Source organism: Carya illinoinensis, chromosome 10 (assembly GCF_018687715.1).
Source record: "Carya illinoinensis cultivar Pawnee chromosome 10, C.illinoinensisPawnee_v1, whole genome shotgun sequence".
NCBI lineage: Eukaryota > Viridiplantae > Streptophyta > Magnoliopsida > Fagales > Juglandaceae > Carya > Carya illinoinensis.
In genome coordinates this window covers 28,750,480-28,773,670 of record NC_056761.1, presented here as the reverse complement: position 1 = coordinate 28,773,670, position 23,191 = coordinate 28,750,480, and the positions used below count along the sequence as shown (strand labels likewise).

At 32.8% G+C, this 23,191-nt stretch overlaps 1 protein-coding gene across 1 annotated transcript; it reads right to left on the bottom strand.

Annotated features, from left to right (window-relative positions):
• Positions 1-15,262: 15,262 nt before the first annotated feature.
• LOC122278080 (probable pectate lyase 12) lies at positions 15,263-18,989 on the bottom strand. The gene is made up of 5 exons (XM_043088163.1): positions 18,611-18,989; positions 17,945-18,411; positions 17,017-17,459; positions 15,955-16,163; positions 15,263-15,515 (listed from the first exon to the last, which is right to left on the bottom strand). The coding sequence occupies exons 1-5, from the start codon at positions 18,739-18,741 to the stop codon at positions 15,323-15,325; spliced, it is 1,443 nt and encodes a 480-aa protein (XP_042944097.1). The 5' UTR covers positions 18,742-18,989; the 3' UTR covers positions 15,263-15,322.
• Positions 18,990-23,191: the final 4,202 nt, after the last annotated feature.

Below are 23,191 nucleotides of genomic sequence, written 5' to 3'. Positions count from 1 at the left end.
ATATATATATATATATATATAATAGGATATATTTTTACTTACTTAAAGTAGATTGTTACTTAAATATATTTTTACTAACTTATTAATTTATTTTTACTAACTTATTAATTTGTATTTGTAACTTTTTTTTCCAATTTTTTAAAAGTGAAATGTTGAAAACCCTAATGGGTTAGGCTGAAACGGCGCCCCCCCCCCCCCCCCCGGGCGCCGTTTCAGCCTAACCCATTAGGGTTTTCGACAGTTCACTTCCCCCCCCAACCCCCGCGATTCCCTCCCCTCCCCTCCCCTCCCCCTTCACTGAAAGTCTGAATCATTTTCTTCCTCAGTGCCTCACCTCTCATTTCAACCTTCACCGACAGAACCCTCACCTCTCATCTGAACCCGTGCCGTGCCGTCGCCCCTCCAACCTCCGTCGCCCCTCCAACCTCCGTCACCCCTCTGAAAGCCCATTCTTTGCAAAACCGAGGTGCCCCTCTCTCTCTTTCTCTCTCTATAATTTGTATATCTTAACTATTTTTGCATTATTTTTGTTCATTTTCTTGATAGTTGTAGATATTATGTTTGTTTGTGTGCTGGAATCGTTGGATAGTTATGGATTTTAGGATTGTTGTGTGCTATTTATGAAAGGCCATGGGTTTTCTTCATGAGAGATGGATGGGGGTCATGGGTTTTAGTGTACAAATGGTAGGAATTTATTGAAATATGGAATTTGTTGGAATTTGTTATTAGGATCTACTATGAAATATACTAAATGTTGTTAGGATCAATCTCCTTCAGTAGCCCTTGATGATCTGAAATGCTATTACTTGTTTTTTCCCATTCCTATAGTAAGCACTAAGCAGATTCGCAGAAGCTTTTAACCCAGTAAGCATTGAGTTCGCTCGAGCTCAGTGTCGAGCGAGGGTCGAGCGGCACACTCTACTTGAGTTCGCTCGAGCTCAGTGTCGAGCGAGGGTCAAGCGATGCAACCACATTTATAGATTCATACGACATCCGACATTTTTTCTCATTACTACTATATATGTATATCATATAAGTTACTTGAGTAATCTTTACATTAGTTCATGAATTTATTTTGTTTATGTTTATCTTATTTATTGTGTTCTACAGTTCTAGTTATTAAATCATAGATATGGAAGGCACAAACACTCCTACATCCACATGTGTATCTTGTCCTGGCATTCCAGCCCCAGAACAACCGATTGATATTCTCAGTCCAATAGTTGATGAGTCTAGCAGACCAATAGGCTCTTCGGTAGGTACTCCTAGTGCCTTTCATTCTACCCCTCGCCCTCTGCCTGGTAGTAGAAATATTAAGAATAGGTTTGAGGTATGGTCCCACTTCACAAGAGTGCCCGATTGTGATCCCGAAGAGTGTATAGCTACTTGTAATCATTGTCATAGGCAATGGAAATGTCATCCCAAAAGGCAAGGCACTTCGGCCATGAAAACACACATCCAACTTTGCCCCAAAAACCGTAAGAGTAAATTGGACAAGAGTCAAACATTCTTGGTCTTGGAAGCAAGAAGTGAAGGAGGGGAAGGGGAGAAGACTTTAAGGATGGCCGAATATAATGAGAAAAAAATCCGAGCTGCCCTTACTAGGATGGTGATAGTGGATGAGCTACCATTTAGATGTGTTGAGGGAGAAGGGTTTCGGGAATTTGTTAAAGTCCTTGATCCAAGGTTTCCTATTCCTTCTCGATTTACCATAATGCGTGACTTCATGAAAGTATTCTTGAGAGAGAAGGATAGCTTGAAGAAAATGTTTTTGACCACCAAACAAAAAGTATGCCTGACTACCGACACTTGGGCTTCTATCCAAAATATTAATTACATGTGTGTGACCGCTCACTTCATTGATAATAATTGGAAGTTGCATAAACGGATCATTTCATTCGTTCGGATTAGCGACCATAAGGGGGCAACGATTGGGAGGGAGTTGGAGGAGTGTATGCTTGATTGGGGCATTGACAAAATCCTCACAATTACAGTGGATAATGCTACCTCTAACGACTCTGCTATTGATTGGTTGAGAACAAGGGAAATAGAAAGTGCGGATTGTATAGCAAGTCACGAGTTTATTCACATGAGGTGTACAGCACACATCTTAAATCTTATTGTGAGTGAAGATTTGAAAGATGTTGATGACTCAATTGTAAGGGTCCGAAATTTGATTAAGTATGTGAAGTCTTCTCCCTAAAGACTTGCCACTTTAAAATCTTGTGTTGATAGATCAAAAGTTCAATGCTCTAGTTTTTTGACTCTTGACGTGCCTACTAGATAGAATTCGACTTTTCTTGTGTTGGACGTGGCTAAGAAGTATCAAAAAGCCTTCCAACTTTTCCTTGATGAAGATCCCTACTCATGAGTTTATTTATCTGAGGATGGACATGGGAGAAAGGGTCTAGGAGCTCCTGGGCCGGATGATTGGGAGACCATAAGAAACTTTTCGAAATTTCTTCAAATATTTTATGGTGTTATATTGCACATTTCTGGTACACTATATGTCACATCAAATAATTGTCCAAGAGTTTATTGTCATTCATAAACACTTAAATAATTTTTGTGACAATAGTAATCGACATTTGAGTTCAATGGCTTTCAGAATGAAGACAAAGTATAATAAATATTGGGGTGATCTTGAAAAAATAAATCGGTTGTTGTTTATTGTTGCTATTCTTGATCCGCGGTTCAAATTGGTTACTCAAGCATATTGGTTCAAGAAAACATTAGGTGAGGAGAAGGGTGATGAATTTGTTGCACTCCTCAAGAGGGATATGGAATATTTGTATGAGGCATATTTAGAGTTTGTGGTGGGTGCGTAACTGGTGCTAACAAAACTCAAAGCGGTGAAGCTAGTACATTAATGGAGAGTAGTAGTACAGTTACAGACTATGATCCCTTGGATTTTTTGAGGGAGTTCCATAAAGAGCATACAGCATTCTTGATGGATTGTAAGTCAGAGTTAAAGCGGTATTTGTTGGAGAACATTGAGATACCTACGAGGAGTTTCGATATTTTAATTTGGTGGAAAGTCAACTTCACCAAGTATCCAGTTTTTGTTCTAATGGTAAGAGATATTTTGGTCATTCCTATCACCACCGTTGCATCTGAGTCAGCATTTAGCACAGGAGGCGTGTCCTGGATTCGTTTAGAAGCTCTTTGGCTCCTAGAACTGTAGAAGCTCTCGTGTGCTCGCAAAATTAGTTGAAATCTACTCCCATATGCTTGAGTCAAAATTATTCTGAAACCATTGATGATGCAGAGAGCTATAAGCTAGACTCAGGTAATGTATTTAGAGATTTTTTTAAGTTGTTATATGAGTTGATTTTAACATTTTGTAATACTAATTTCCTATACTTTAACATCTTAATGCAGAATTAGCCAATTCTATGGCCAGCATACTTCGTGAAGAGGATTGATAATCTTATTTCTGGTATCTTATTTCAATTTTGCTTTCTTTATTTTTATAAATTTATATGGTATCTTATTTCTTTACTAATTTTGTTCTTTTTTTTTTTTTTTTTCAGGCACAAGTTGAAAAATGACATTTTTTGAACCTTTGGTTATGTATTTTTAATTTTAGGTTGTAATTTTGGACCTTTGGTTATGTATTTTTAATTTTAGATTGTAATTTTGGACCTTTGGTTATGTATTTTTAATTTTAGGTTTTAATTTTGGTTATGTATTTTTAATGTGTGTATTTAGTTTTAATTTAGTTTTAAATTTTGGTTGCACATTTGAATTTAGTTTTATTTTTTATAGTGATAGATTTTGAATTTAGTTTTATTTTCTTATGTGATGATTTTGGTTAAATAAATTAGAAATCTCAAATTATATTTTTAAAAAAAATTGATATAGAAGCCCAAATCCGATTGGAGTTACAAATTGTAAAATTGAAATGTTAATTGGATCATAGAAAAAAATCTAAAAAAAAGCCCAATAAAAAAGTCCAACTCCGACTCCGACGACTCATCGGAGTCGGAGGTCGGATTCGGCCTCCGACAAAGTCGGAGTTGGAGTCAAAGGAGGCCAAATCCGACTCCTATTGAATCGGTGGTCAGCCCTACTTGGTGGGCAGGCTGGCAGCCACCATGGAGCATGGGGTATCGAGTTTCTTTTTTTTTTCTTTTTAATTTAAATAAGTTTTTAAATATTTATCTATTATATCGTATTTTAAATTTCTCTTAAAAATCTTCACATTAAAACGTAATTTTATAACGAGTTCCACCACTTTTTTAAATTTATCTAAAACCGCCATCTTAAAACCAATCTTACATTCCCTCGATTCCATTTCTCTCACTTTTACTTTCTTGTTTTGTTTCGGTTATCTTGCCCTATTTAATTTGATCATAAAGTAATGAGATATGCAAGTTATAAAAGAATTTTATAAAAGTAAATTTATAAATTGACATGATTTAATATGATAAATTAAATCTATTTTTTAATAAAAATATTTTTATAATCTAATATATTACATCAAAATATATTAATTTATAAATTTATTTTTATAAAATCTTTTTGTAACTGAATCATTTCTCTTTAATCATTGGGCCTGCCTCTTCCTTTCTACTGCCCTGTTGTCACACTGCATATATATTTGCTTGTAGAAACAGGCTATAATCACATCAAGCTCTATAAAGTTCCACAAAATGTTTCCAATTCTAGTGGCTATGAGTAGAAGTGACTATTATTTAGAATGGTTTCAGAGTTCTTCTAAATAATATAAGATATATAACTAAACAAAACATATAATTTTTATTATTTTTTAATATATTTTTAATGTTTTGGAGATGTAGAAAAATTATTTGAATTCATTTTATACCATTTATTACAAAAAATAAAGAAAAAAAACCTATATTTCTCAATGTTTTAAATTGCATACCGTACCGGCCGGTACGGCGTGTACTGGCTGGTATTTTAGCCTTTACTTTTTTCTTTCATTTTTTCAAATTACAAGTTCATTTTTTTACTCCCAATTCAGATCAGACTATTTATAATTTATATATATATATATATATATATGTATTTATGTTTAATTATTCATATAGAGACTATTATTTTGGAATATAATTAATATATATTTATATATATAATTTATTAATATATCAACTATCTTAAAACGGTACACGAAACGGTATCGGTATCGAAATATTTCGTTCTAATATCTTAACCGGTAAAACATCTGGTATGATATTCAAAATATTGATCTTTCTAGTGTGTTAGCACAACTATTCATATTTAGCAAGACTCATCAATTAAAATACTATTCTCTTCCTTTCAGAGTAGAACTTCATTTATATTAACCAAGCAAGCAACTAGGCCTGTATTTGTATCAACTGACCCTTTTAATTCTATTTTTTGACTTTCCAAAACATTTCCAGAGCTAGAGCTTGGATCTAGCAATTGATTATAAACTCGCATACAACCAATTTTTTCCAAGGGTGCTCTACAGTCATCAATTCGGTAGATATTTAAAAAATAAATAAACTTAAGAGCATCAATAAAAAATACTTAATTAATTAGTAATTAAAAAAAAACAACAAAAAGATATCAGAAGAAATGCTCGAGACCTGTTATTGAGATCCAAGCATTGATCTTTTGCCAAATTGAATATATTAATTTCGAAGGTTTTCAAATCAGTAGTACTGTATTGAGTGCGTTAATAAATAGGCTTGTAAATATATATTTTCCTTAAAAATAGCATATATGGGAACTAACAAATTGTTTTTAAAAAAGAAACCCAACCAAGTCATGTGTTTGCATTTTCCTAATTTCACCAGCACGAGAGCTATTATGTTAACGAGGTTTGACCCTACTGTCTACGTTCTCGTCTCAAGCTACCATTTGAAAATTCACAAATTCACTATTCAACCTCCTTCAGGTGGAGATAGAAACCTAATACACCTTTGAACAATACCGCTACAAAGGATCCGTGTAGAACACCATTTACACTTGCAATCACCTTACACGTGATTATTCAACTATTCCCTGTGTGGAACGCTTTTCTACACGCACAAGGGTTATACACACAATTTTAGTGATACAAAAACTGATAGTTGGTAGTTTATCAGAAAACACTCCTCAATGAGTAAAATAAAAACAATATAGCACAAACTATATCTCTCTTAAAATGAACAAAGTTTAAGGTTCAATGCTTAGAGAATAGAGAATAAAAGTTTTGAATGAATGTTATATATTCTTGGTGTTGTAAATGTGAAGCTATCAAATGATCTATTAATAGGCATATGAAACTTCATATTTAAATTTAAAAAAATTTACATGTCAAAGACAACATCATTCACTTTTCAAAAAATTCATATAAAAGTTTCTTCTTTTTCATTTGTCAAATACAACATCTTTCACTTTTCAAAAATTTCAAACCTAATATTTTTACCTTTTGCATATGACAAAAAGAGTACACTTTACTTTTTAAAATTTTCAAATAAAATCATCTACCTTTTGCATAAGTCAAAAAGAACATCAATCACTTTTAAAAATATTCAAATAAAGCATGCACATGTGAAAGATGACAATCAATTATATTTAATATTTTCAAAATTTTCAAACAAAATCATCTACTTTTTGCATAAGTAAAAAAAAAACATCAATCGTTTTTAAAAATATTCAAATAAAGTATACACATGTGAAAGATGACAATGAATTATCTTTAATATTTTCAAATTTCAAACTTTTAATCATGTCATGCACATGTGAAAGATGATAATCAATCATCTTTCAACATTTTTAAATTTAATTTTTAAAATATTCATGTACATGTGGAAAATGTATTTTAATGCTCTATGATAAAATATTAATTTTGAGCGTTAATCCTAATTTTGAATTTTTAAGAGATTTACAACATTACTCTATGACTTTAATGTGAACTTATTCCCTTCTTGCTCATGTTTGGTTCCTTGATGTGCTTGACTCCATTGTGTAGACAACTTGAGATTGAGACTCCTTTATTCTTTGAATTCATTTGTTATTATCAAAATCCATGTGTATATATAATTATACGAAACTTGAAAAATTGAGTTCAACAATCTCCCCCTTTTTGATGATGACAAATACTTGATAGAATCTGAAACCTGTATTAATATTTAAGCTCACCCTGAGAATGTACGTTAGTTTTTCAAGAAAAAGTATAAATATAATTCCCAACATATATAACAAGTTTAGCAATTCAAACAATATTAATGTTCTAGTTCAAAACTTCTCCCCCTTTTGCCATCATTAAAAGGAACCGCAGCAAGTAAATGGACTGAAGAAAATGGTGTGTCAGTAGAAACTGTAGATAGTTGAAAAATTAGAACCACCCGTGACCCGACAAGTGTGGTTGGAGATTTTAAAAATCGTTTGACGTTGTTGAAAAAATGATCTTTTTCATCTATTGGATACCAAAAAGAAATCACATTACTCATTGATTTGGTTGATAATTTGTCTTCTTCTTTATGCTATCTCTATAAATTCAGTCTTAAAGTTCATCCAATCCGCAACAAATATTCTTCTCATCTTTATAACTCATCTGCATTCGTTCAAGATTCTCGCTTTAAGCTTTCAATTATTTTCTCAATAGCTCATTCTTCTAACATTCATATAGATTCATCCATGACGTATTCTACACCTCAATTTCCTGTCCTTTTTGCAGTTACCATTAGTGCAATGTTGCAGCAAGAGAATAATAATTTTGCTAATAAGTTAAACTATGATGCTATCTACGACTTAGTGAGTCTCAGGACTCGCTACTCCTCCTCTATAATTGCTTTTTCCCAGCGTCTACAAGCCAGAAACCATGAGGTTGAAAAGTTTAAAGAACAAATTGTTGTACTTCAGCGAATTGTTCAAGAGTCTCACACAAATGAATGAATCTTTCGGCAGAAGAATAAACAGTTAAAATCTCTATTAAATTCTTCATTCTGCTTGCCAATTCCCATAGATAGGGATGTCATGATATTGTATGAAGAGAATGAGTGTCTCAAACATGAGGTTAAGAACCTCAAGTTTGTGTAAAAGTATTTAAAAAAAATTTTCTCTCTATTTTTATTGACTCTGGTTTGTCTTTTAAGAGATATTCATAGCATACATCATACATCTTTCTTTTCTAATCATACATAATCTATCTTCTGATAAAAGTTTTGTGAAAATATCTGCTAACTGATCGTGTTTGTTTGTAATCTTTAGTACTATATTACATTTCTGCACATGATCTCGAAGAAAATGATATTTTATTTCAATATGTTTAGTTCTAGAATGTTGTATTGGATTCTTTGAAAGATTTATATCACTTGTATTATTACATTTGATTAGAATGTGATTATAGATGAGTTTAAAATCTTCAAGTTGTTGTTTCATGTAAAGAACTTGAGCACAACAACTACCCGCAGCAATATATTCTGCCTCAGCAGTAGATAATGCAACATAATTTGCTTTTTACTAAATAAGGAAACTTGAAGATAATGCAACGTAAGAAATGATATGCTCCACTAGTACTTTTTAGATCAATTTTACAACCAGCATAATTTACATCTGTATAGTTGATTAGATCGAAAGATGTGTGTTTAGGGTACCATAACCCTAGGTTAATTGTACCACTAAGAAATCTAAGAATGTACTTAACTGCAATTAAATGAAATTCTTTTGGAGATGATTAAAAGCGTGCACATAAGGACACACTAAACGTAATATCTGGTCTATTGACTGTCAAATATAATAAGCTACCAATCATACCTCAATATATCTTCGAGTCAACTGACTTACCGGATCTATCTTTATCAAGTTTAGTGGATGGGCTCATTGGTATTCCAATTTCCTTAGCACCTTCCATCCCAAATTTCTTGAGTAATTCCTTAATATATTTTGACTGATTGATGAATGTCCCACTTTTTACTTACTTAATTTACAATTCGAAAAAGAATGTAAGTTCTCTCATCATGCTCATTTCAAATTCTTCCAGTATAGTCCTAGTAAAAACTTGGCACATATTTTCATTAGTAGTACTAAATATTATATCATCAACATAAATCTGAATCAAAAGAATATCATCATTTTCGTGTTTAAGGAAAAGAGTTGTGTCAATTTTTCCTCTTGAAAAATATTTTTCAATCAAGAAACCATTGAGTCTCTCGTACCAAGCTTTAAGAACTTGTTTGAGTCCATATAATACTTTTGTGAGTTTGAAAACATAATTTGGAGAAATATGATTTTCAAAACCTGGAGGTTGCTCAACATATACCTCTTCATTTATAAAACCATTTAAGAAAACACTTTTAACATTCATTTGAAAAAGTTTGAAATCTTTATAATAAGCATATGAAAGTAGCATTCGAATAGTTTCTAATCTTACGACTGGTGTATATGTCTCATCATAATCGATTCCTTCTTCTTTATTGAAACCTTAGGCTACAAGTCAAACCTTATTTCTAGTAATAACTCCGGACTCATCTTTCTTGTTTCTAAAAATCTATTTTGTTCTAATAATAGTATGATTTTTGGGTCTAGGAACAAGTGTCCAAACATCATTTCTTTCAAATTGATTCAACTCTTCTTGCATAACTAGAATCTAAGATTTATCAAGAAATGTTTCATCAATCTTTTTTGATTCAATCTGAGATAGAAAAGTAGTATGATTGCAAATATTTCTAAGAAATGATCGAGTGCTTCCATCTCGTGAAGGTTCTCCCATAATTTATTCCATTGGATGATTTTTCACAAATTTCTACTGTTTGGTTGCATCTTGTATTAAATTTTGATGATCTTTCATGATGTCTCCATGTTGAACTTCCTCTATTGTGTTCTCTTTGTAGAGATTAGAACTTTCTGTATTATTTATACCTCCTTTTTTTATCAATGGATTTCTTGAAGAGTAAAGCATTAGATTTATCAAATGCTATATGCATAGATTCTTTTACAGTTAAAGTCTTTTTATCGAATACTCTATAAGCTTTACTATTAATAGAATATCCGAAAAAGATATTTTCATCAGATTTTGCATCAAACTTACCTAAATTATGTCTGTCATTCAAAATAAAACATTTGTATCCAAATACATGAAAGTAACCAATATTGAGTTTTTTCTCATTTCAAAGCTCATAGGAAATTTTATCTAATTTAGACCTTAGTATAACTCTATTTATAACATTACATGCAGTACTTACTGCTTCGGCCCAAAAGTAACTAGGCAAGTTGTTCTCATTGAGCATTGTTCTTGCCATATTTTGGAGAGATCTATTTTTCCTCTCTACTATCTCATTTTGTTGAGGAGTTTGAGGAGCAGAAAAATTATACACAAAACTATTTTCATCACAAAAAGTTTCAATATTTTTATTAACAAACTATTTTCCCATATTACTTCGGATACTTGAAATAATATAACCATTTTCATTTTGAATTCTCTTACATAACTTGGTAAAGATGTTATGTGCCTCATCTTTATGAGTAAGAAAGATGATCCAAGTATATCTAGAGAAATCATCAACAATAACAAATGTATAATATTTTCCTCCTATACTTGCAACTCTATTTGGTCCAAAAAGATCCATGTGTATCAGTTGCAGTGGTCTAATAGTGGAAATATGTTTCTTGGTTTTAAAGAAATTTTTGTTTGTTTATCAAATTGGCATGCATTACAAATTTTGTTTTTAAGAAAATTTATCTTTGGTAAATCTCTCACAAGATCATTTTTTGAAAGTTTGGAAATAAGTTTCATGTTGGCATGACCTAGTCTTTTATGCCATAGCCAACTAGTTTTATTTTGAGCTGAAAAACAAATAGCATCATGTGAGGTAATTTCTTCAAAATCGATTGTATAAATATTGTTGCTTCTAAAAGTAATAAAACAAATATTATAATCATGATCATTCAAAATAATGCACTTATCCATTTTGAAAGTAACTGTAAATCTTTTATTACAGAATTGACTTATGCTCAAAAGATTATATTTTAGACATTCAACGAGTAGAACATCTTCAATTATGAGAGAAGATTTATTACCAATTTTACATATTCCCACGATCTTCCCTTTTGAGTTATCTCCAAATATCACTTGTCCTTCTTCTTTAGATCTAAAATCAAAGAAATTAGTCTTATCTTCAGTCATATGTCTTGAATATCCACTATTTAAAAACCATTTATTTTTGCTTGTGAAAGACTTCATATACACCTATAAAAATAATTAAAATGATTTTTCTTGGTACCCAAGTTCTTTGGATCCTTCATTTATTAGTATTAGAAGAAACAAGATTTTTAAGTACCCATATGGCCCTAATAGTCATTGTATGCTTTTTTTCTAATAGGATAAGCATGATAATTATGACCATTTTTATTACAAAAATTACAAATAGCATGTGGCATATATGAAGAATTTGAGTGATTATAATAGTATCTTTCTTTGACAAAATTATTTCTATGAAAAAAATTTTGAATACTAGACTTTGATGTAGAAGGATTATCAAAGAAGTTTTTATAAGGTTTGTGTTTTTGTTTTGGCATATATCTTAATCCTGCCTTGTCAAAAACACATTTTTTATTACCAAGAAGTTTTTCAATTTTTTTTTTCCATTCGTAAAGTTTTCAAAAATATTTTCTAAATCAGTTTTCCTCTTCTTCAATTCAAGATTTCCAAAGAAAAAGTTCCTCATATACATCTTCTAAAATATTTTACAATTTTTCATATAAAAAATCTTCAATATTATCAAGATTTGTTACCTCAATGTTATCTTTAGCCATAAGACAAAGATTTGCTGATTCTTCATTACTTGCTTCATTATCTGAGTTATTTGAATCATCATCCTATGTAGTTCTCAAAGCAATATACTTGATACCTAATTTTTCAAGTTTCTCATATACATATTCTAAAATATTTTACAATTCTTCATATGAAGAATTTTCAATATTATCAAGATTTGTTACCTCAATATCATCTTTAGCCACAAAACAAAGATTTGCTGATTTTTCATTACTTGCTTCACTATCTGAGCTACTTGAATCATCATCCTATGTAGTTTTCATTGTTTACTTGCCCTTATTTCGATTTTTCTTTAGCAGAGGACAATCAGTCTTGATATGATAAGGTTTATTGCATTTATAACAAATTAAGGTGTCATTTTTACCTAAATTTTTCTTGAAAAAATTTTTGAATGATTTTCTCAGAGAAATTTTATTTTTCTTTAAGAACTTAATTCTTCTTGTTATCATCACAATTTCTTCATCTTTGTCGTCATTTTTCTCATATTCATCACTTTTACTTTCATGAGGAATAGCTTTAAGTGCCAAACTCTTCTTTGGCTTTCTTTATTCTTCTCCTCTTTTCAATGTGTACTCATGGGTGATAAGTGAGCCAATGAGTTTATTTACTTCGAGCTTATTGATGTCTCTAATTTCAAGAACCGCTGTCACTTTTAATTCCCAGCATTGTGGTAAAGAGTTGAGAATTTTTCTTACTATCTCTGCCTTTGAATAAATTTTGCCAAGAGTTGTCAAGCTGTTTATGATGTTAGTAAAACGAGTGTACATACTAGAAATAGATTCATCATCATGCATCTTAAACATTTCATATTCATGAGTAAGAATATAAATTTTTGATTCCTCGACTTGTGAAGTTCTTTTATAAGTAATTTTCAAGTTATCCCAAATTTCTTTTGCCGTAACGCAAGTCATTATTATATTAAACTCATTTTCATTGAGAGCATTATATAATAAATTTATTACAATTAAATTGAATGTATAAAGTTTATCATTTTCACGATCAGACCCTTCTTCTTCCTTTTTGAGCTTTATTCCATCAACCACTTTTGTTGGAATATAAGGTCCATTTACAATGCATTTCCAGATTTCTCGACCTTGAACCTGAAAGAATATTCTCATTTTAACTTTTCAGAATAAGTAATTGTCTTCACAAAAGAGTAGAGGCTGACTGCTAGATTGACCTTTACCAAATGAATTTGTAATGTTAGTAATAAGATATTAACTCAAAAGATAGTTAATCTTATAACAAAGCTCTTACTCTTATACCAATTGTTGAGCATATGACTAATACAAGATGGAGGTGAATTGAGTTATATTTGAAAAATTAACAATTATAAATCAAATACATAATATAAAATATAAATAAAATACGAAGTAGCAATAAATATAAAGAGTAAGGGTAAGATAGAATCAAACTCAATATGTTAACGAGGTTCGGCCTCATTGCCTATGTCCTCGCCTCAAGCTACCCCTTAAGAATCCCCAAATTTATTATTCAACCTCCTTCATGTGGAGATAGAAAACTATTACACATTTGAACAACACCGCTACAAAGGATCCGTGTAGAACACCCTCTACACTTGCAATCACCTTACACGTGGTGATTCAACTATTCCCTGTGTAGAACACTTTCTACACGCACAAGGGTAATACACACCCTTTTAGTGATATAAAAGCTGATAGTAGGTATGTTATGAGAAAACACTCTTCAATGAGTGAAATAAGAATAATACAGCGCAAACTATATCTCTTTCAAAATAAATAAGATTTAAGAATTAATGTTTAGAGAAGAGAGAATGAAAACTTTAAATGAATGTTATATGCTTCTGGTGTTGTAAATGTGAACCTCTCAAATGATTTATGTATAGGCATATGAAACATCATATTCAAATTTAAAAAGATTTACATGTCAAAGGCAACATCATTTTCACTTTTCAAAAAATTCATATAAAAGTTTCTTCCTTTTCATTTGTCAAAAACAACATCCTTCACTTTTCAAAAATTTCAAACCTAATTTTTTTACTTTCTGCATATAACAAAAGGAATGCACTTTACTTTTCAAAATTTTCAAACAAAATCATTTACCTTTTACATAAGTCAAAAAAATTATTATTCACTTTTAAAAATATTCAAATAAAGTATGCGCATATGAAAGATGACAATCAATCATCTTTAATATTTTCAAAATTTTCAAACAAAATCATCTACTTCTTACATAATTTAAAAGGAACATAAATCACTTTTGAAAATATTCAAATAAAGTATACACATATGAAATATGACAATCAATTATCTTTCAAAATTTTCAAAATATTTATGCATATGTAGAAGATGTATTTTAATGTTTTATGATAAAATATTAATTTTGAGTCTTAATCTTAATTTTGAATTTTTAAGAGATTTACAATATTACTCTATGACTTTAATGTGAATTTATTTCCTTCTTACTTATGCTTAGTTTTTTGATGTGTTTGACTCTATTGTGTAGATAATTTGAATTTAAAAATTCTTTATTCTTTAAATTCATTTATTATCATCAAAATCTATACGTAGATTTATAATTATACTAAAGTTAAAATCTTGAGTTTAACATATTGTAATCTTAATGCGCCATAGGATTCTTCAGTTTAGATAAAAAAAAAAAAGAAAAAAGAAAAAAAAGAAGATAATGTCATCCAAAACCTCCGGACGTCATGATCATGAAATACATCCAAAAACGAAAAGAAAATGGCACCACCCATGCAGTTCCTCTTCCAGCTTTATGTCTTGAGAGGCTGAATCTGGCTACTTGACCCTACCAGAGGATTACATTATCACTCCCTATCCAATCTATCAAAACACTTATTATTTTAGGTTACCCGTCATTTATATATTTATAGACTGAATGGATATAAAGTTCAATGTCCACTACGTACACATGACCAATCAAAAGAGATGTCTTTTATCATGTTTAGAATTTAAAGATTACCTGCAAATACAGTGCGAAGTACATCATCTTTTGTCCATACTCCATAACCATATTGCCAGACTTTAGTAAAGGTATTAGATGACTTTCGCTATATATACTCCACTATATATAGTTATTTTTGTATAATTTTTATGCATTTTATTAATATAATTGATCAAAATAATTATTTTATATAAAAAAAAAAGTGATGTAATCAATCAAAATAATAGAATGTATAAAAAATACGCAAAAATAACTGTTTGTAGAGTTTTTATTATTAAAATTATAAATAACATTAGATACAGTCTAAAAGTGTGTACACCTTGCATACTTCATTTATAAAGTAATGGAGTCCATTGTTAAAGGGAATGGGCGGTACTTGCATATCCTCCTATTGTACAAATCATTTCCCTAAAATCATATTGTACCTTCTCATTACTCAAAGTTATTTTTCCATGAACTTTAATTTTTCTTTATGACCCAAGAGTTTTCAGTTTTTCATTTTGTTTGAACTAAACCATCATGTATTGCTGTTGGGCTATTTGTATAGGTTTTGGATACTCCAAGAGCCATAAATTTTCTTAATGATATAAATTAAGAAAACAAAGATGGCTTAATTTCCCATCGTCACATAAATGCCAGGGGTGTTTTATAAAATAACAAGCACGAGAATGCAATCAAAAGGGATACAAGAGTAGAGGTAGAGGGTGACATTAGTGACACGCTGCTTCCAGACATATAATCCATGTAGTCTGGCTCTGTCTCTAAACCGATTCCACCCTCGTTGCCTCCTGTTGTCCACTTTCCCAAGTTGTTGTCCCTGCTTATACATACATAATCCATATATTAGGTTTTGTATCAGATCGATCCATATCGTTCTAAATTTATCATTTTAGAACATACTAATCATTACATCCTATCAATTAAATACATTTTATTATAAAAGATTTTTATAAAAATAAACTCACAAACTGACATAACATCATAAATAAATGCAGTCCAGCAAAAGCTGATGTTTGGGCCAACCTGCCCAGTTTCTGGGCCTGAATGGCTGAGTTTTGCAAAAAAGCCTTCCCATTCACACACAAATTCACTGTAGGCTTTCAACTATGAATTGTAAGTTCTAAAAGCTAAGGGGGTATCCGAGGCAATTAAAATAGTCGAAAGGGGCGCATACAAAATGACCAAAAGTAAAAGGAAAGGAAAAAAGAAAAAAAAAAGAAAAGAAAAAAAAGAGAAAATAAGAAAGAAGGACAAACCTGCCACCAACACCGAGTACACCGGCGTGCATAATGAGTTGGTCGATGAGCACTGCGGACTTTGGCTCCACGCTATAAGCCTTCTCGTACTTGACTTCGACACCCTCACCCGACGCCACAAAGAATGCTCCGTTTACCATTATATCCCCTTCAGATCTCCAATTCCATCCCCTCCATTCCCCTTCTCCGGTGTTCACTCGCTTCGTTACCTATTTAACTCATTTAACTAAATATTCTAAGTATTGAATTGATTAATTAAGAAGAGTGTTAAAATATATATTCAATTAATTAATCTTTTAGACAATAGTGATTTAATTTTGTATATATTTAAACTTTAAGAGCATTGGTAATAGATTTTTTATTTTTATATGTAAAATTATATTTTTTGAAAATTGATTTTGAATATAAAAAAAAATTCATACATTAGATTAGATTATGTATTTTTTTTATCAAATAATAATAAAATAATAAAGAGAAAAAAAAAAAGAGAGAAAAAGAGAAAAAAGAGAATTGGGAGGAAAGAGAAAAAACAATAAAATATAATTTGAAGAAAGAAAATGAAATCTTCAAATAAGAACTATACATAATTATTTATAATTATAGATATGAATAAATCAATATAGACTATTTTAAAGACATATTCTTCAAATTTAAAGATGAAGATAAATAACCAATTACCAATACTCTAATTGTGTATTTTAACACAATTAGAGTTTTGCGATTGAGAATTAAATTTTAATTGTGTATTTTAAACTCATCTGTGTTTGGAAGTTAAATTGAATTCAATTTTTTATTAATACTAATGAGTTAAAATAGTAAAGTGAATTCTGTGGATTCAGCTGAGTTTAAATATATTTAAATATTAGATAAATTTAATATTATTTATAAAAAATTAAAAAATATTCTATGTGTAATGAGATATTAAATTAAAATAGATTGTGAATATATTGAATTTAGTAATTTAAAATTTATATATTTAAATATTTGACTCAATTTAAAATTAAACTAATGAATTGGCTTGAGTGCATTTTAACAAAAACTAGCCCTAAATAGATACTATACCTGCTTGGCATTGTGATCGGAAGGAGCAGTGTAGCGGTTGCCTTGGCTATTGATGGTAGGGTTACCGCTACCACCGATGGCATACATTTCCCACTGCGTGAAATCGTTGTTAACAACGTGGATGTAGCCGCGCCTGCACCTGGGCATCCTCTGCACCAACTTCTCCCCAAAGTGATTGAACGCAATGGTGACCTGCATTCCCGAGTCCGGCAAGTAGTCGTCGCTGTGGCCCAGCAGCATCACCTCGTCGTGATGCGAGAAATAGTTGTTCGATATTGTTATCCCTGTCGACCCCATCACCGCATCGATCAGGCCATCCTTGCAGTGCGATAGGGAACAGTGGTCTATCCATATGTCCTTCGACCCGAAGATGCTGATCCCATCACCGTCCGATTTCGTGCGCCAACCGAAGTGGGTTGGGCTCGACCGCACATTTGTCTCACCTGCAATCAATGTCAGCCAGTTCTATTATTACTTTGTTGACGAATTCAAAACTTCTTTTGACAATATAGCGGCACGATGCCGTTGTCATCAGTAATAAAAATGACTTTCTTTTCTCATTTCACAGGTTTTACAGTAACAAACGAAAACGCTACTGGCTGTTCAATTATTGCTCCCCCGGGACCAGATTAAATAAATAAATTCAGGAGTGGTAAAACGTCTTGCAAAACAAAAATAATATATGATACATCTTTATGTTGTTGGAAATTTTCTCCACTTCTATTCTGAAATATGAACTATTCACAGTATTTAAAAAGATTTCAAGAGAACCTTGGAGTCTTGGACTGCTGAGTAAATAAGATGAAAATTTCCTTGTAGTGACAACCTTGTGGCATGTCCCGATTTACTTTAGTATTGTCATCATCTTCAGACAGAATTGCCAAAACACGCACTGGAAAAATTTGATGCAGAGAATGTTCTTAATTACCTGAGGGATGACAATGGTGGATATGTATGTTGTGAATAATGACATTGCTGATGTATTGCAGAGTAATGCAGCCGCCACCCACAATGTGAACATTAGCCCCGCGCCCATCGAGAGTTTTAAAGCTGTTAAAGATAAGTTCTTGAGAGAGCTTGATGAGCATGTTGCTAGGGAACACGATCCACAGAGGTTCAACCTGAATCACGGCATATCGAAGTGTGCCTGGCCTAGGATTGACAGGATCATCGTCCGAGGAGTCGGTGACAATGTAGAAGTCTCCGTTCTTGCCGCCAAGAGCGTACTGTCCGAACCCAATGCCGCAATCTGCTAGTCTCTGCCGGTTGTTGGGCCATTCTGGGTCACATTTCCAGCAGTCATCTATGGGGTTTCCGGTTAGGCATGAGGAGTAGTCCTGGTCTTTCTCTGAGACTTGTAGCATTTCCCTTCTTGTCATAGACGCATTTACCTTCCTGCAAGGAGAGAAACATAGTTGAAGACTAAAGTTGAACAAAAGTAGCATAATGACCCAGATCTAGGGGAAGAAAAGAAGTTCAAATAAAACCCAAAAACGCACTGCAACCCAGAAAGTGAATGAAGTCTTAACAAACAGGGTATTTTCCATCAAGAAAACCAAAAGGACTCAGAAATGTGAAATTTACGAAGATATACCAGTGAACTTCTTGGACAACAGCTTGGGGGTTGGGATGCTGGCCGGGAAGAGTAAGGTTGAGCACAGCTTTGCCTAGTGGAGCAAATGAGCAGAGAAGAGAGATCAAGACAATGCAGCTCCTTCGCAGCATTGTTGGTGAAGAACAAGAAAACGAGGTTGGTTTCAATCTCAGAAATCTTACACGTTTTTGGTCCTACGATCTGAACCAGTTAGTGTTCGTAAGGTACATTGTTGAGACAGAAAATCAAGCTGTGATGAAGTTAATCATATCTAGTAATCGATATATATCTAGTATTATACAGGAAGTAGAGAAGACAATCTCTACGAGTGATTCACTAGTATTTTCTACTACTACTTCTCTGTATCACATTATCCACAATAGTCTCCCTTTGTCTTCTTTTATAATCAGTGGGACACTCCGCACTCGTTCGGAATTCACCGAGAGAGGGTTAAAAAATAAAAATAAAAAATGGTATGTGAAGTCATTTGACTTACCTTTTTAAAAATTTACTGTTAAAAAATAAATTATATATTTAGTCACTTTTTTATATTTTTTTATATAAAATAATTATTTTAATAATTTTACCAATAAAATATATAAAAATTATGGAAAACTGACCAGAATTCATAAGTAACGCCAGTGTACCGCACGACTAAATGGTCCTAGCGGCAGTTTTTCCCGTACGAGTTGATTGGACCGTTTGGATCAAACTCATGTAACATGACTGTTCTTCAAGCGGATGTGCCGGACCTTTTGGCTTTCAGACCAGATTCTCGTTCAAAATCTAGAAAAATACAATTAGTGTGATTTGGTACTTCGGGTAAAGCATAAATTAGGTACCCAGGTTTTGTGCATTTCTCATAAGTCATAAACACTTACTACTAAAGTCTCTAAAAATATCGCCGTCGTTAAGGGAATGGATTGCACAGGTCAATATTAGAAGTTGAAGCTAGACTTCAAGAGGTCGGAACGTGACCTCACAATTAGGGTTGCTATCTACACCTCCTAGGCTGCCCCCAGATGAGTAGGGGACTCTGTTCAAATGTTGGAGGTGGATTAACAATGAGAAAGAGAGAGAGTTGGGACAAGTGGGAGAAAGTCTGAGAAACTAAACAGTGATGATGAGAGACGGACAATAAAAAGTGTGTGGCGAGAGAGGAGAGAGTTTGGTTTAAAACCTAACTTAAAACAATACAACGTTGTTTTATTAAAAATTTTATTTTTTATAAATAAATGTAATATAATTATATATATTGAGTCTAGTAGGTGAGTGAAACTCACGCTGCCGTAAGGCCCAACCTGGCACCCGCCCCCGACATTTGCCATGGGTGGACACCCACCCGTTTGCTCGTCATATGCAAGCATATGCCACTGTTAACCCTCGATGGGGGTCAAGCAGATGGGCCGAGTGGACCAAATATGGGGCCCACCTAGCAACCCTACTCACAATGTAAAGGGTGATATAATAAGGTGAAGACACCATCTTGCTGAGCAACCATATTGAGATATAGGAGCACCACTACTAAGACTACAAAGTTAAAGCATTTGTGATGATAGGAAGTCACGGAAGGTTTATTTATATATTACATTTGGTTCATTTATTTCAACAAGATAAAAAGATGAAAGATGACAAGGGGGAGGGAGTCCAAGTACTAATCTTGTTTGGATTAAGAGAGTATTTTATCTCATCTCATCTCATCATTATAATTTTTTTAAATTCCTAGACAAAATATAATAAATAATTCAACCTTTTCAAATTCTAATTCAACCTTTTCAAAATTCAACATAATAATAATATTAAAAAATAATATTCTAATAATATTTTATTCAAGTTTTAACTTTTATCTAAGATCATCTTATTTTATTTCTGAATCCAAATGAGCCAATATATAAGAGATAGGATACATATTCCATTTAATGAAAGGAGATCAAAGATACTATGTTAAACAGGCAAGGATAACGACCAATAGATGAAATCTTTTTTTTATTTTTTTATCCTAAGCAAGTATATTATAGGTAAACTAAAGAGTTACAAGATACAATATTCAATGGAGTGTGAGTCCCCAACAATCATTCCAAAATCAGCAAATACAACTCAAGTGAAAAAATAAAAGAGAGATCTAGAGCAAAAAATTTGGCTCTCATCCATTTCCCACAAGGGGAAGCCGCTTGAAGTGGTTTTTACATAACCTGATAATCAGACTATAAGACTACGGCTAGAAGCTGTAATGAACAGATGTGTGCTGCATTTTGCTAGGCTGGACAAGCTGAAGTAGACTTCTACAATTAATTTATCTTGATCCTTGGTTTGGGAAAGCATGAACATAAGAAAGTAGCAACTAGAAAATAAGTTGAATCGCTGGCGAAAGACTGCCATTGGCTGGGAGGCGTGCATAGCTCATGCACCACCTTTAGCAGTAAAGTCTAGGTTGGATCCAATAGACTTCAGGCCACTTATCCCTATGACGTCATGCGTGGTAGCAACTGACCTTCCCTGGTGCGGCAGCCCGTAAGGCACATGCGCCACTCCTTTGGTCAATTTTCTTCTGCTGTCTAACATGTTGAAGACTAGAGATTCTGATGGTGAGGTACTGCGTGGTGGTCATTGGAGGCCGGTGGACAACATATAGGTTCATTTCAAGGCGATGGGCAGAAAACTAGAGAAAAACTAAAAAAAAAAAAACAAACAAACTTTGGATAGATCCCACAAAGGCCTAAAAGGGGGAGGGAGGTTGGAGCCGACTCTCCACCCCCCCTCTGGCTGAAGGAGTGGAGGTTACACCGAAATGGTGGTGGGAAGTTTTTTGCCTGGAGGGAAAATGGTGGGTTTTAATTGTTTTATCTAATTTTGTACAGCAATAGATGAAATCATTAAACAGGCATTCATTTTAGGCCCCAAAGGCATAAACATGCCCCAATAATGCTCTTTAAAGATAGTGTCAATCTTGCTCTTCTTTATCTAAGTGATTATTTAAATAAATTTACAAGCAATCAGTCTCCATTATAAAGTAAAATCTTCTTGCACTTTTATAATCTCTTAAGCTTGTTGTGTTTTCTCTCTCTAGACCTTGACTTAAGGATCAAAGTCTTGACAAGCTTGATACTCCCAGCTAGGGCTGTAATCAATCTGAGTTGACTTAGTCTTCAGCTTGTTGAGTTTGCCTTGATTCAAAATACCCAAGCTCAAGAAAGTAAGCTAAATTCCCAACTTGAGCTCGTCTAAAAAATGCTTGGCTTGAATTTTTTTTTTTTTGAATAAAATTTAATAATTTCATATACTAATTACTTATGTCTAATAAAATGAACATTGTATATGACTAATTACTTATGTAACAAAGCACTGTATATTCAAAGCAAAAAATCAGAATGCTAATGACCAGAATGAACACTGTATATGACAACCAGCAAAGTGCTACCAACATGCATAACATAAATCCTGTCCCGACCAGATCAACATCATAGTTAGGAAATAGAAGAACAATAAATTGTGGACATGGAGCAATGGTTCATGTAGATGGCCAAGCCATGGAGACCTTTCAACAGTAGAAGAGTAGGAGAGGTGGCATGGAGGATTGAAGAGTAGGAGAGCGGAGTCACCTCCATAGGCCAACTAATGAGGAAGTCTTTGGTAATGAAGGAGCTTAAGCGAGAAATTTCAAGCCTAGATGACCGGGTTGGTTCAGGCCAATGCGTGAAAGCCTTATAGACTTAGAAATAAAGTATGAAGTATGGCAAGGAAAATTGGGATGATTTATTTAATGGACAACTTATTCCACATCACCAATCTTCCATTTATATTGAGGTAATGGTTGTACCGCTCCCAAACAATTTCAAATGTCTCCCAGATTGAGGCCTTTAATAGTTTGGAGGATCTGGTAGAACACTTGCAAATTTAGAAAGTCCACATGCCACAATTACCTAGATGAGATTGCTTGTTGTGCCCTCCTTCTCACACTAAAGGTGCTAGTGAGTAATTTATTTAAAATTTGCGACTGGGAATCATTGTATCATTTGACGAGCTTGGTAGATAGTACCTCACACAATTCATGGCCAATAGGCAAAGGAGAAGACAACATCTTATTATAGATTGTGAAATAGCAAGAAGACAAACTACTCAAGGAATATATTATAATATTCAATAATGAGTGACAGACCACTAATGACTAAGATGAGAGGATCACCTTGGAAACACTGCTAGGAGGTGTGAGGCCCCAAAGCCTGTTCATGTTGGATTTAGCAAGGAGAATGCTCTATACTCTATGTGAACCCATGGATTAGGTCAATGAGTTTCTAAATGTTGAAGACACTGAGCAACCTCACTGTGGCATCCCCGGCCACATCCTTTTGTTTGTAGAATGTTAAGGAACCATAGTGCCTGGGATGCGAGTCGCTCAGCCACATCCTTTTTGTTTATTGAAGTTTTGGGTGCTCGTATGTCAAGAACTTGTATATATCGAAATCCAAGTGGAATAAGTAAGAGATGTCAATCAGAAATTGATATTATTAGTACTAAAGAGTTGTACAAATACTCTTCCATGAACAGAAATATTCATAAGTCACTTTTCCTTCACCCCTGATA